Source organism: Triticum aestivum, chromosome 6D (assembly GCF_018294505.1).
Source record: "Triticum aestivum cultivar Chinese Spring chromosome 6D, IWGSC CS RefSeq v2.1, whole genome shotgun sequence".
Classification (NCBI taxonomy): Eukaryota; Viridiplantae; Streptophyta; class Magnoliopsida; order Poales; family Poaceae; genus Triticum; species Triticum aestivum.
In genome coordinates this window covers 411,085,831-411,100,562 of record NC_057811.1, presented here as the reverse complement: position 1 = coordinate 411,100,562, position 14,732 = coordinate 411,085,831, and the positions used below count along the sequence as shown (strand labels likewise).

Here is a 14,732-nt window from a genome sequence, read left to right as displayed (position 1 = left end):
AGTTGTATTGGTCGCACATATTTTGCATCTGACCTCTTGCATTACTTCTACTTTGTTACACCATCTGCTTAGTTTAAGCATCATATATGAGTATATGCCATACCTATCCATTTTCTGTACCTATTCCATGTGTCGTCACACTATGTTTTTCCAGTCAAATGTTGTTCTTTCGTAATAGATGTCCAAAAGGAAGAGGGTGAGTGCAGATCCTCAAGGAGTACAAACTAGGTATTTGGAAAAGGTAGTGATACCTGTTAAATCAGATAGATCAGCAGCCACAGAAAACACAGGCCCAACTGTACCACACTTTACCCCTACTCCAGTGGCCAAACCCCTATTAGAACTGCTGGGAGCCCAGCGTCAGGTACTGTCTATGATATCAATTCAAAATTTGAACTCCTAAATTTCTGCTTGTGCCTTACCTTCTCTCTTGTATGAAAACTAATTTCAGATGAATCTCCTTGCTCAAAGGATCATACGATCTCAAAACAATAATGGGCTCTGCATTGCTCTTGTCAGTACCTCTCTCCCTTTTGCCTTGTAACGCTGTACTTAATTAATTGCTATTTGATTATGTATCATCAGTCTGCACTTGAGCTTCATTATCCTCTGTTTCTTCCAATATTATTTGATCTATATTTACTCTTTGCAAAATGTAGAATAATGGCAATGCTTATAAAGAATTTTCTTTGGGGAATTTATTGAATTATCCTTCCATCAACATGGAGAAGGGCTTTGTCCAGCCCGTGTTAACATGTAATGTAAGTTCATCCTTCTCAAGCCTTCAAACTTTGTTCTAGTATAGATTTGGATAGGCATCATTTCCTCCACTGCTGTTTGCTTTGCTGTTTACATCTGATTGGATGTTTGCAACAACTACCAGTTTCAAATTGTAGTTGTAAAAACATGTTCCTTATGCAGAACAGATCCATTTATTTGCTTATATAATTGTGAAACCTGTTACGTGTAGTGACACTGGGCCTCCTACGGGCCGTAGAAACAGTGGGCCTTCTACGGGCCGTAGAAACAGTGGGCCTTCTACGGGCTGTAGAAACAATGGGCCTTCTACGGGCCGTAGAAACAATGGGCCTTCTACGGGCCGTATCATCAATGGGCCTTATACGGGCCGTATGATCGATTGGCCAAACATGGGCCAAACACACCACATTCTGGCTGTAAACGGGCTAGAGTTGGAATCGCCCGTTCATGGGCCGACCATAACGGGCCATCGTTAATAGGCTGTATTTGATGACGCTATGAAAACGGCCCAACGTATTAACGGACCACAAACGGGCCGACTGTAACGACGGGCTGAATTTGGCCCACAAGCAGAAAATGACAGTAACGGGTCGTAAGTAAACGAATGCTGGAAAATAGCCCAAGAATAAATGGGCTCTGAGAAGGCCGAAAGATAACATGGGCTGGAAACGGCCCAACGGAATAACGGGCCGTTAATGGGTATAAAGCGATACACTATTCATTACGGGCCAGTTTCACCACGGGCCGTTAATGGGTGTAAAGTAATATACTGTTCATTACGGGCCAGTTTCAGCACGGGCCGTTAATAGACCAAGAGTTGCATAGGGCCTCATATGGGCCGAAAGACGTCATTGGCCATACATGGGCCAGAAGTGAAAACGGGTTGGAATCATATTGGATGGCCCAGATGACGCTACTGGGCCTAATTCGAATAGGGCGTAACGGGCCTTGGGTTAGTGGGCTGTAAATGGGCTATATGCGAACAGGCCGTTAACAGGCTTTCCATGGGCCGGCCCGCCAGCTTTTGACCAAGTCAAACGGGCCGGCCTTTTCACAGGAATGGGCCACTGTTGGGTCGTGCCATGTGTCGACGTATCATAGGCGCCTTCTGTCCAATGAGTGGATGACATCTGTCCCAGCGATGGGCCGACACGTGTTTCCTCCAGCCAATGATGATTTTACACGTGGAAAATCCCCATTGGTCGGGGCTGTTAACGGGTTATCGGATCCAAAACCCGACCCGATAGCTTAACGGCGTTCCGTTACGGTGGATGCCACGTGTCGGTCACCCTTGACGAAAGCACTTCTGTGACGCGCGATTTATCGTCATGGAAGTGGACACTTCCGTGATGATAATTTTGGTAATGTCATGGAACACTTCTACGACAGCACAGGTATGACTATCTTGATTCTGTCATAAATTTGTCATGGATGTACATGCATGACAACAAACGCGACCTATTGTGACAAACACGTATCATCACGGAAGTGTATTTTTTTGTAGTGATATCTAGGTATGATCATGTATATAGGCATCACGTCCAAGACCAGTAGACCGACTCCTGCCTGCATCTACTACTATTACTCCACACATCGACCGCTATCCAACATGCATCTAGAGTATTAAGTTCATAAGAACAGAGTAACGCTTTAAGTAAGATGACATGATGTAGAGGGATAAACTCATGCAATATGATATAAACCCCATCTTGTTATCCTCGATGGCAACAATACAATACGTGCCTTGCTGCCCCTACTGTCACTGGGAAAAGACACCGCAAGATTGAACCCAAAGCTAAGCACTTCTCCCATTGCAAGAAAGATCAATCTAGTAGGCCAAACCAAACTGATAATTCGAAGAGACTTGCAAAGATAACCAATGATACATAAAAGAATTCAGAGAAGATTCAAATATTGTTCATAGATAAACTTGATCATAAACCCACAATTCATCGGTCTCAACAAACACACCGCAAAAGAAGATTACATCGAATAGATCTCCACAAGAGAGGGGGAGAACATTGTATTGAGATCCAAAAAGAGAGAAGAAGCCATCTAGCTAATAACTATGGACCCGAAGGTCTGAGGTAAACTACTCACACATCATCGGAGAGGCTATGGTGTTGATGTAGAAGCCCTCCGTGATCGATGCCCCCTCCGGCGGAGCTCCGAAAAAGGCCCCAAGATGGGATCTCACGAGGTACAGAAGGTTGCGGTGGTGGAATTAGGTTTTTGGCTCCGTATCTGGTAGTTTGGGGGTACGTAGGTATATATAGGAGGAAGAAGTACGTCGGTGGAGCAACATGGGGCCCACGAGGGTGGAGGGCGCCCCCCTACCTCGTGCCTTCCTGGTTGATGTCTTGACGTAGGGTCCAAGTCCTCTGGATCATGTTCGTTCCAAAAATCACGTTCTCGAAGGTTTCATTCCGTTTGTACTCCGTTTGATATTCTTTTTTTGCGAAACTCTGAAATAGGCAAAAAACAACAATTCTGGGTTGGGCCACCGGTTAATAGGTTAGTCCCAAAAATAATATAAAAGTGTATAATAAAGCCCATTAATGTCCAAAACAGAATATAATATAGCATGAAACAATAAAAAATTATAGATACGTTGGAGACGTATCACTGCCTTCATAAAATTTCATGAACAAAAGCATCATAAGCATAAGCATACATAAAAAAAAATGAAATTTCTTGGTTACATGAACTAGGGTTCATCTTAAGGATATTCCTCCAACAACATCTACTACACATGATGGATCACAGCATATCAACATGCATCATATCAAAATAAAATCCTCCAACATGCACCATATCATCATCTTTTTAACAATTTTTTTTTGAAATAGAGTTCATCTTGAATGTATTTTCTCCAAAAAAACATCTTCATATCATCATATCAACATGCATCATAAAACAAAACAAGTCCTCCCACATGCATTACATCATAATTTTTTTAACAAAAAAAATTATGAACTAGGGTTCATCTTCACACTAACATATGAACTATTGATTAGAGTTCATATTCAATACCACTAGTTACTAAAGAACTAAGAACTAGAACTACAATCAAGCTAAAACAATCCTAGGTGAAAAAATTCCAATCTAGGTTCAAAAATATGAGGGATTTCAAGCGAATAATGCGTCAAATCGGAAGCAAGTTTGCAAAAACTACTTGGAGGGATCGGAGGAGCTTACGTTTCTCTCTTCGAGGCCATCTCGATCCGCAAAAACGTGAAGAAACGGTGAAGATCCAAGGAGGAGAGTGGAGGAGATGAGAAAGGGAGAGAGGGGCGAGGGGGAAAAAAGAAGAAACTGCCGACGGGGGAGGGGGAGGGGTGGGGAGATGGGCAGGGGCGCGGCGCTGGGCGAAATAACAGCTCGCACCCTACCGCCAGGGGTGCTGGCCGTAGGGTTAGACATCCTATCACCAGGGAACTAGGGCGCGACGGAGGGGGGCGGCGCTCGTCTCCACGTGCTGACGTGGATTAGTACCCTATCGCCATGGTCCCTGGCGGTAAGAAAAAGGGTTAAATCCCAAAAAAATTCCAACCGGGGTTAGATTTTGAATTTGTATGCGAAAAGGGTCAAAACACGAATTTTTTTGCCGCCCTACTGCTTTTTAAGTTTTTTTTAGAACCTTGCTTAGTTTACGTGGCACGAGGCGAGACGGCCAGCGCAGCGAGCTGGATTTACACGTAGCACTACAAACACGAACAGGTGCAGTAGGGCACAACATGCTCCTTTCCCCAAATCTTTCTACCGGACGCTCGAAACCCAGACGAACTCCGCCGGCGCTCCGGACCGCTCCTCTCCCGTAGGGTTTTTCTAGCGATCGGCATTTTTCTGCGATGGCATCGCGCACCTGCAGTACCACTCTCAGTTTTGTTCGCAGCGCCAGCGGCTGACTTTTGCATCCGCAAAGAGCCTTTTCCTAATGATCATCATCATGCAAAGTGGCGTGCGCGTCGAAAGGTACAGCGAAAGGCGCCCGGCGCTTGTCAAAGGTCGTACTCCGTGGATCCATGATAGCGATTGTGTAAAGCAGAAGCATGAGATGGACTTGTCACGCTGCTTGGGGCATCGGCGCCTACAGACAGACAGATAGATAGATAGATATCCGACGAGTGTGGGCTTATCCGTTGGCACTCAACATTGGGCGTTGGGAACCGTCTTGAGCGCGAGCGTTACCCGTTTTTTTTTTTTTTGCTGTCACGGCGGGTCAGCAGCAAATCAGTCTCGTGCAGCAGCTGGCACGGGGATATGATATCCATCCCTGACCGGCGCCTCATCAGCATCTGCGCCGTCCATTTGATGGGGCCCCGCACCTAGAAAGGCAGCGAGGACGTAGCGGTCGTCCCGCCGCCACGTGGGGACCAGCACGCGCCTCGAGTGGACTGTGGACTGGCTGTGGGGACTCCGGTCATGTGGTTGGAACGACCGTTGCTGTTAAAAAGCCCCGATAATAAACAGGAAAAACAAACGAGTAGGCCCTCATGCTTCCGTGTATTCACAAGGCAGCTCCTTTCGGCATTTCCATCAAGTTTTCCCCAATTTACCAACCCACACTAGTCTCATTCTGTCAGCAATCTGTAATGAAGGAATGTACTCCCTCGGATCAATATTTGTCGTCGATACATGTCACGTGTCTTGTGCTCTGTAAAGGTATTTATCCTATCAACAAAAAAATGATTCCATTTTGCTTTCCAACATCGAAATGTTACACGGAATCGCTACGGAACCCATTTTTTTCCAAACCCGCTAAGATAAATGGTAATATTTCCTGCGTCCGCAAAAAAAATACTTATGTGTAACCCTGCCGATGATACGATTCTTTTTATGGAACATGACATTGATAAGGCGAGAAATCTGAAACTTCTGCTTTCAGCTTTTGAGCAAATGTCAGGCTTAAAAATCAACTTCCACAAAAGTGAATTGTTCTGTTTTGGAGAAGCCAAGGAGACGGTTGCACAATATACTGACTTGTTTGGATGTGCACAAGGCCAATTCTCGATTAAGTATTTGGGAATTCTGATTCATTATCGGCGTCTCACTAATGCGGAGCGGAAACATGTTGAAGAGCGATTGGAGAAACGGTTGAGCAGTTGGAAAGGAAAATTGCTCTCCATTGGTGGACGACTAGTTTTGATCAATTCTGTCCTCACCAACATGGTTCTCTACATGCTCTCATTTTTTCAACTACCCAAAGGGGTTCTGCAAAGACTGGATTACTTTAGATTCAGATTTTTTTGGCAAGGAGACAGTGAAAAGAAATAGTATAGACTAACCAAATGGAGCGTCGTTTGCCGACCGAAAGACCAAGGAGGCGTAGGTGTTCAGGACCTCCAGGTCAAGAATGATGCCTTACTCAGTAAATGGTTGTTCAAGCTACTTACTGAGGATGGTGTTTGGCAAACTATGCTACGCAACAAGTATTTGGGCCAAAAGGCGTTGTCCCAGGCATATTGGAAGCCCGCTGACTCGCATTTTTGGGCTGGTCTGATGGCGGTAAAGAAACATCTTTTCCGTTTCAGATCCTTCGCGATAAAGGACGGCTCGGAGATACGTTTCTGGGAGGACAAGTGGCTAGGAAATACCACTCTCCGAGAGCAGTACCCAGCCTTGTACCGCATTGTACGCGATAAGAATGATACTCTTGCGCATGTGATGACCACTTCCCCGCTAGATATATCATTTCGGAGGGATTTGGTTGGGCCCCGTCTTGTGTCATGGCAACATCTTCTATCCCGTTTGGATTCGATTAACTTGACACAAGGGCGGGATGTGTTTCGCTGGAATCTTACTACATCTGGGTCCTTCATAGTTGACTCTATGTATCGTGCACTATCGCACACAGAGATTTCAGTGGCCAATAATAAACAAATCTGGAAATCGAAGATGCCACTAAAAGTTAAGATTTTCATGTGGTATCTTCGGAGAGGAGTTGTGCTAACTAAAGACAACCTCGCTCGACGCAACTGGAAAGGAAGCAAGAAATATAGTTTTTGTACTCATGACGAGACAATCAAACACCTCTTCTTTCAATGCAAGTTTGCGCGTTCTACATGGTCAGTTATCTAAATAGCGTCAAATTTGTATCCACCAACAAGTGTTACCAATATATATGGTCACTGGCTTGATGGAATACCAAATACATTTAGTACGCTAATACGGGTGGGAGCGTCTGCCTTACTATGGTCGCTTTGGCTATGTAAAAATGATTGCGTTTTTAATGGCAAAATCTCTTCTCCTATGCAGGTTATTTACGGTTGTACGCACTGGCTTCGTATGTGGTCTACTCTGCACCGAACAGAGTACCAATCGCTGTTCAAGGCGGTGTGTATGCGGTTGGAGCGGGTGGCCAGGGAGGTTTTTACCCAACATGGGTGGCAGCATAATCTCCGAATCGGTCCACCTTCTCCGTCGACATAGGCATAGTTTCGGCCCCATATGGCTTTACTGTTGCCACTTTGTCGTTTTTTATATCTTTTGTCAGACTGTTTCTTTGATGGCTGTGTGCATCTTAGCTATGCAGAGGCCGGGTGTCGCTCTTTATGCTTTGTATCCGTTCGATGCTACATTTTGAGTTAATAAAAGCGCCCTTTATCGGAAAATGTGTAACCCTGCAAAAAAAAATCGTATGCATAAAGTCATCCATAAGATTTACCCTCTTACGGTATTCAAGTAGCCAATATTTATTTCCACAATTCAAAAATTATTATGTGTGTAACCGTTTTGATTTTTTTCAATGCCCTACGCACTTCAACTTTTTATGCCTTTCCGTTTCGACTTTGCCCCTCCTTCCCGCTTTTCCCCGATCCACTAGTTGATGCACACATGCACGACGCCATGCGGAGCGGCCCATGCAGAGAACGTAGCAACTCGGCCAATCCATTGCACGCACACGTTTATAATGCTTCGGCTCTCAATATATGCAAGCAAAATAGTCAAGAAACACCTAGCGAAGCCCCCTGTTATGCCGGTTAGTCCTTATGCGCATAATAGATTTAAATTGAGAGTTTTCTCGGATATGGTCAAATTTTACTTAGCCAGTAGATTAATATCAACATGCATAGGTGACAATCTAAAAAATAACTATAAGCACAAAAGTGACAAAAGTTGCAACCGAGGGACCAATGAGTGGCAACGACTCTGCTAAGCGGGACTCAAACAAAATAGATGGTTTCTCCAGTGGCCATTTCGCAAAACCGCCAAAACCTTCTCCGTCGTCCTCTTTTCTGCGCAAACTTCCAGGCCACCATCACCACCACCGCCGCCAAGCCACCGTCACGCTCCCCACCCACCCCCGCCACCACCACCACCACCAGTCCGCCACCTCCCCGCTCCTCGCCGTCTACCCAGCAAACAAACCCTAGCCCCAGCCCCCCTCCTCCGGCCACCACCCCGCATTTCCGGCAGATCCGCCGTCGGCAGCCCAGATCCGCCCATGCGCCTCCCGCTCCTCCTCCTCACCCTGCTCGCCGCGGCGGCGTGGGCGCCGGCCGCCGCGGCGACGCTCTCCACGAGGATGGTGCACCGGCTCTCAGACGAGGCGCGGGCGGCGGCGGGGCCCCACGCGGCGCGGTGGCCGCCGCACGGGAGCGGGGGATACTACCGGGCGCTGGTGCGGAGCGACCTCCAGCGGCAGAAGCGCAAGCACCAGCTCCTCTCCGTCTCCGAAGCCGGCGGCATCTTCTCGCCCGGCAACGATTTCGGCTGGTGCGTCGCGCTCGCTCCCTCGCCTCGGCGGCGCGGCCGTCGGGTCTTACCGCATTCCTCAGCACCTTTTACTGCTGGAGTGTACTGTTAATGCAGAAGCTTATTTTCCCATGCTCTATTGGACTCAATTAGTTTTTAGAGTACACGATTAGAAAAAGAGAAGTTGCTTTGCTTTGTGAGGTGTGTGTTACATTGTGAATCTAGGATGGGCAAAGCTTAGCTTTACTGATTACTAATGGTGTTACTTCTGTCTGCGCAGGTTGTATTACACATGGGTGGATGTCGGGACACCGAACACTTCCTTTATGGTCGCATTGGATACTGGAAGTGATCTGTTCTGGGTACCCTGTGATTGTATCGAGTGCGCTCCACTGGCTGGCTACCGTGAAACTTTGGTACGCACCCTTTTTTGAACAGTAACATTGTGTTAGGGTCTGCAGATGCTGGATTTGGAGATGCTCGTGTCAATTAGACCAGATGCATGCGGTAGAGGCTTGCACATACTATTGCAAAAAGAAAAAAAAATGATGCTTGCGCATAGTTGACTCCTTTCTCCCAAAGTAAAATTTTAAAGCATGTGATAATAGTATCCTTGTAGATTGAAGAAACTAATGCACGGCATGTACGTTTCGACTGTTTTCTGGTACTTAATTAACGTTCCATTCAATTTAGGGGAGACAATTCACATAGATGATCCATGTTAGTTTTGCACCTTGATACTACCACCACTTTTAATTGAAAAGTCACAATAACTTGAGCTGCACAATTTTCAATTTAAGCCCAACTGGCACTTGAAGACATATTTAGTGATCTCTGGTGAAAATTTTCTGTTGAATTTTATCGATCCTAAAGTTGCTTATATTACTTGATAGAAATACACAGACAAGAGGGCTTGTACAAATTGGGAAGCAGTTTTAGTGCTTATTTGCAGTGATTGATTGGCAGGTGCTCCGTCATATATGGAGCATCTATTATGCAGGATAGAGATCTCGGGATTTACAAACCAGCTGAATCAACAACGAGTCGGCATTTGCCCTGCAGCCATGAGCTTTGCTCATCGGGTTCAGGCTGTTCAAGCCCAAAGCAGCCTTGCCCATACAGCACTGACTATCTTCAAGAAAACACAACCAGCTCAGGTTTACTAATTGAGGATGTTCTACACTTGAACTCCAGAGAGAGCCATGCACCAGTGAAGGCTTCAGTCATTATAGGGTAAGTTCTGTACCAGCTGTCATTGCTCTCTCTATGAGTTTAAGCTTGTATTCTATTACTTGGCAGATCACAATTGATGTGTTTTTCCCGCGTGTGGGCATTCTTTATTTCTGCGTGTTTTCTGCTGTGGGTATTCACATACTGTGTCTACCTGGACCTGCATCATATATTCATATTCATCCAGTTGCCTACAGATGGCATTTTAAGCTGTTACCATTCTTTGTGTTGCACTCCCTCCGTCCGAAAAAGCTTAGTGCTAGATACATCCATTTGAGGGACAAGCTTGGGACAAGCTTTTTCGGACGGAGGGAGTATATCTTTTGTGTTATGTTGATCCTTCTATTCACTCTTGAAACAAAACGGATGATGCTTGTGTACTGAAGAATTCTAGTTTCATGATTGCTGTAGTTTTCCAGTTTTACTAAGTTAGTGTATCCTTTTCTTATAGTTGTGGTAGGAAGCAAAGTGGTAGCTATTTGGATGGTATTGCACCAGATGGACTTCTTGGCCTTGGGATGGCAGATATCTCAGTTCCTAGCTTCCTTGCAAGAGCTGGATTAGTTCGAAATTCCTTTTCGATGTGTTTCAAGGAATATTCTGGGAGAATTTTCTTCGGTGATCAAGGAGTGTCTACCCAACAGTCGACGCCATTTGTTCCTTTATATGGCAAATTGTGAGTTCCTTGGAATGGTCTCTAGTTAATCTAGTGATTCTTAAGTTATTTCCAGCTCCACTGACATCCGTGTTTTTTCCCTCCCAGTCAAACTTATGCCGTTAATGTTGACAAATCTTGTGTTGGCCACAAATGTTTTGAGGGTACTAACTTCGAGGCCATAGTTGATAGTGGAACATCATTCACAGCTCTTCCTCTGAATGTTTACAAGGCTGTCACTGTCGAGGTGGCTACATACCCCTTTACAGATCTCTCACTCCTAGATAAATTTTGTTACTCATCCATTATAAATTTGCAGTTTGACAGACAAGTTAATGCCTCAAGAATAACCCAGGAAGATGATTCTTTTGAATATTGCTACAGTGCTAGGTAACTTCCGAATTCTGACTGCACTTCAGGTCACCACTCACCAGGAGCTAGTTTGATTTTTGACATTTTCATTTGCACTGGTTTGTAATTTCAGTCCTCTGGAGATGCCTGACGTGCCAACTGTAACTCTTAATTTCGCTGCAAACAAGAGCTTTCAAGTCGTTAATCCTACAATTGTACGCAAGGACGGAGAGGTATGTCTTTTTTGTCTCAGCAGAAAAATTGCAAGTTATGTTGTGTGCATTGCCAAGCATTGTTTATAAGGAGGTAAGGCGACCTAAGGCGAGCACCAACAGCCTTATGCCTAAGCGTCTAAAGCGGGCATAATGTCAAGGTGCTGACAGGGCGCCTTGCTGCCTAAGCGTTCAAAGGCAGGACTCCTTATGAAAAATGTTCCCAAGAACAAGTTCTTATACACAAATCGACTCCATTTGTATTTTTTTTCTTCTTTCTTAAAGAGCTAGCTCCAGTTATCTCCCTTACATAACCGATATAGTATACTCCATTCAAATGCTCCTTCCAGTGTGTTCTCCCACAGTTTATTGATTAAACAGATATAGTTGGCGGGTGAAATGGCTCAACTGCGAAAACAAGATACTGTACTAGAATGATTACTATAGTTTGGCGCTTGCTAGGCTCATCTATTAAAAGTTGGTATACTGTAATGTGGAGTTTGCATGTGTGGTGCGAACTAAACCTGTCATCAATCGTTTCTATGCTCATTGCACAATGTTATTAGATTTTAATAAAAACAAAGTCAAGGTAAACTATGAGAGTACCATTAGTGATGTCATTTATCTTTTGACAGCTGAGCCCTTTTGTAAGGTGCTCACAGCGCATAAACCTACTGCGTGATTTGTTGTAACATATACTCCCTCCGTTCCTAAATATTTGTCTTTTTAGAGATTTCAAATGGACTACCACATACGGATGTATATAGACATATTTTAGAGTGTAGATTCACTCATTTTGCTCCGTATGTAGTCATTTGTTGAAATCTCTAAAAAGACAAATATTTAGGAACGGAGGGAGTACATATGATACAAAACCCACATGTTTGGCAGATGTGTCATTTCAAGAGAAAAAAACATATTTGTCTTCATGAAATAGAATTGTAGCTGTTTTGCGGCTGGGTGACATCATCTCATTTGCTAATCTTCAGGGATCGATTGCTGGCTTTTGCTTAGCTGTTCAGAAGTCACCAGAGGCTATTGGAATTATTGGGCGTGAGTGCTTTAATCCAGGGTCACATGTCTCAAATTTTATATTTATTTTGAAAACTAGTTTACATGGTACCCGTGGATGCAGAGAACTTCCTGACTGGATACCACATTGTTTTTGACAAGGAGAACATGAAGCTGGGCTGGTACCGGTCTGAATGTAAGTCTGAAACTACTTAACAACAAATCACAATTAGTACCTTCCAGTCACTCCATGAAACATTAACGCTCATTCCCCTTGTATGCAGGCCATGATCTTGACAACAGCACGACGGTACCCCTGGGTCCGTCGCAGCACCACAGCCCGGGGGATCCGCTGCCGTCGAGCGAGCAGCAGACCTCTCCCACCGTGACGCCTCCTGCCGTCGCAGGCAAGGCGCCGACCTCCTCGGGCGGGCCGTCGAACTTACATAGGCTGCTCGCCAACTGTTGCTCGCTGCTGTTTCTGACCATCTCCACCGTGTTCTTCATCTCATGAATCAGCAACTGAATAAACCTAACTGATAAGAGCCCCTGTATATCGCATAAGTCTCGTATGTCAGCTGTTTCGGAAGCGCTTCCCGAGTTTAAGCGTAGGGGTAGAACACTCCACTCCACCAGCGAATGGGTCATTCGCCGACTGCTCGTCACCAATCTTAGAAGAACACTGACAGATCGGTTTGCTGAGAAACATCACGACATGTGCCCATAGTTTCCTGTGCTACGAGGAAACGGTGCAAAAACCGTGAAGCCGCAGGCGAGGATAAGAAGAAGAGCGTGTTTGTGCAGTCATCCGTCGATGGCAGTGATGTTTCACACGCATGTGCGAACCCCTTCTTCCCAAGCTGCAGCATTGCAGGCGATTTCTTGCGCCCCGCGGTCTGCACTTCTGCACTCTGCACTGCACCGCTCTCCCAAAGCCGAAAGGCCCGGCCTACTGCAACACACAACCGCCCGCACCGAGCCACTGCACGCACGACCGTCCGTCGTCGTCAGTCACATGAGGCTCTGAGAGGAGAGGCCTCGCACCATCACCACCACCACGGGCCACGGCTCCGTCGCTTTTCCCCGACCTCTTCATCGTGCTCTCTTGTCAGCCTCCACACACGCGCGCGCACACACACCAGCCCCGTCTCTCGTGCCCCCTCGCCGAGGCGCCATTGCCTTCTTCAGGTCGCCTTTGAACAGTTCCCCGGCCGGCCTCTTACAAAGCCAGCCAGACAATGCCGTGCCATTATGCATGCACAACCCAACACTAGCTACCTAGGCCCTCCACTCAGGCAGGCTTCTTGCTTCTTTCACTCACTCACTCGTCACTCATTCACCCACTTCCAGTGAGCCTCTCGCCGCATTCTCCATGGGAGGCGGCATAAAGCAGCTGCTGGCGAGCTTGTTGGGAGCGGTGGGTGGAGGCCAGAGGGGCGCCAAGAAGGAGAGCACGCGGCCGCAGCCGCAGACAGTGGAGCTCAGGGTCCGGATGGACTGCGAGCGCTGCGAGCGCCAGGTCAAGAAAGCACTCGCCGGCATGCGAGGTTAGTTCCGTCGGTCGGTCGGTCACTCATTGAGGTCGGTCACATTGCCTTGTTTTCTCTGCTCGTTGCCGTCGTGCCTAGGAGGCTAGGGCAATGCCTTTCCATGTTCCTCGCCGTCTAGAGCGTAGACAGTGTAGCTCCTGATCAATAATGCCCGTCGTGTCATGTTCGCTTAAGCTTTTCGTAGCCCGTACACCTGTCGCTACAACACTGAAGCATCTGCTCAGAAAAGATGATGAACCCCCCCTTTCCGCACTCATGTCCAACTAGTTTACTTAGCGAATACCTTTCAATATTTTTTTACTTAGCGAATAGTCACGTTTTCCCTTTTTGTGATTTGGCTTAGCCTCCATTTTAACTTTTGTGAGCACTCCTGTTTAGGAGCTGGTGGTTCCTTATTTGACGAGAGGTTTTTTTTGGAGTTGCAGGTGTGGAGCGCGTAGAGGTGAACAGGAAGCAGCAGAGGGTGACTGTCACTGGCGTCGTGGACCCCCACAAGGTCCTGCGGAGGGCCCAGTCCACAGGCAAGAAGGCTGAGCTGTGGCCCCGGAATCATCATCATCCTGGCTACGACGACAACAGCGCTGCCGTCACGGCCCATTATGGCGCCATCGGAGCAGCCCAGGCCCATGGCAGGTGGGCCCCGTCTCCCTACCGGCGGAACGCGGACGCAGCCAGCGCCGAGCAGATCGCCAGCCTCTTCAGCGACGAAAACCCGAACGCCTGCTCCGTCATGTAGCGCCACAGCGTTTCATACAGAGAAGTAGTTGGTTTTTATGTTTTTTTTATGCTTTAGCTAGAATAGCTGTAGGAGCAGAAGCTCACTCACTGGGTTCGCTCTTGCCAATTTACCTTGCCAACCTCACAAAACTTGCCGTTTTCGGCAGCCTCCGGGCATGCCAAACGTTGCTGGCGTGCCAAAATCTTGGCTACCAACCGAGCAAGCATGGCCTTGGTGAGAAGATCTCCGGTTGGTCTCGTGTCATGTCGTCACTGCATCTCCTGCTAGATTTTGCAAGCTGCTTTGCTGGTTTGCTTTATGATGTGCGACACGAGTTCCGTGCACGTAGGAATTCCAACCAGAGGCAGCCAGGATCTAGGCCGCCATCAATCACCTGTGGCGTTAGATACTTCGACGACGACGGACGGAGACTTCGACGTGGGTGAGATGCCGGGCGCCATAGTTTATGCTCTGCTGTCTGGCTGTCTCTGTGCGCTCCTCGCCGTTCTTTTGGTTTTACGTCGCGACGCGGTAATGGAGCATGAGCT

At 46.8% G+C, this 14,732-nt stretch overlaps 2 protein-coding genes across 3 annotated transcripts; both read left to right on the top strand.

Annotated features, from left to right (window-relative positions):
- The first annotated feature begins 8,028 nt into the window (after window positions 1-8,028).
- Window positions 8,029-12,510, top strand: LOC123145457 (aspartic proteinase-like protein 1). 2 transcript variants are annotated; one of them, XM_044564883.1, is made up of 10 exons: window positions 8,029-8,478; window positions 8,738-8,873; window positions 9,458-9,690; window positions 10,139-10,363; window positions 10,451-10,589; window positions 10,662-10,732; window positions 10,827-10,926; window positions 11,895-11,958; window positions 12,041-12,112; window positions 12,201-12,510. In XM_044564883.1, exons 1-10 carry the CDS (start codon window positions 8,207-8,209, stop codon window positions 12,428-12,430), a joined length of 1,542 nt encoding a protein of 513 aa, XP_044420818.1. In that variant the 5' UTR covers window positions 8,029-8,206; the 3' UTR covers window positions 12,431-12,510. The 2 variants fall into 2 exon arrangements, with proteins under 2 accessions (XP_044420818.1, XP_044420819.1); XM_044564884.1 differs by having other exon boundaries at window positions 8,221-8,478; window positions 9,424-9,690.
- Window positions 12,511-12,634: 124 nt separating this feature from the next.
- Window positions 12,635-14,506, top strand: LOC123145459 (heavy metal-associated isoprenylated plant protein 20). Its single transcript, XM_044564885.1, has 2 exons — window positions 12,635-13,463; window positions 13,892-14,506. Exons 1-2 carry the CDS (start codon window positions 13,289-13,291, stop codon window positions 14,200-14,202), a joined length of 486 nt encoding a protein of 161 aa, XP_044420820.1. The 5' UTR covers window positions 12,635-13,288; the 3' UTR covers window positions 14,203-14,506.
- The last annotated feature ends 226 nt before the right edge of the window (window positions 14,507-14,732 follow it).

Excerpts from the sequence above, each read along its gene's own strand:
- LOC123145457 (XM_044564883.1), top strand. The coding sequence starts at position 8,207 with ATGCGCCTCCCGCTCCTCCTCCTCACCCTGCTCGCCGCGGCGGCGTGG. Across the intron at positions 10,590-10,661 it reads ACAAGGCTGTCACTGTCGAG|TTTGACAGACAAGTTAATGC; the intron begins GTGGCTACATAC and ends ATAAATTTGCAG. Across the intron at positions 12,113-12,200 it reads GGGCTGGTACCGGTCTGAAT|GCCATGATCTTGACAACAGC; the intron begins GTAAGTCTGAAA and ends CCTTGTATGCAG.
- LOC123145459 (XM_044564885.1), top strand. The coding sequence starts at position 13,289 with ATGGGAGGCGGCATAAAGCAGCTGCTGGCGAGCTTGTTGGGAGCGGTG. Across the intron at positions 13,464-13,891 it reads AGCACTCGCCGGCATGCGAG|GTGTGGAGCGCGTAGAGGTG; the intron begins GTTAGTTCCGTC and ends TTGGAGTTGCAG.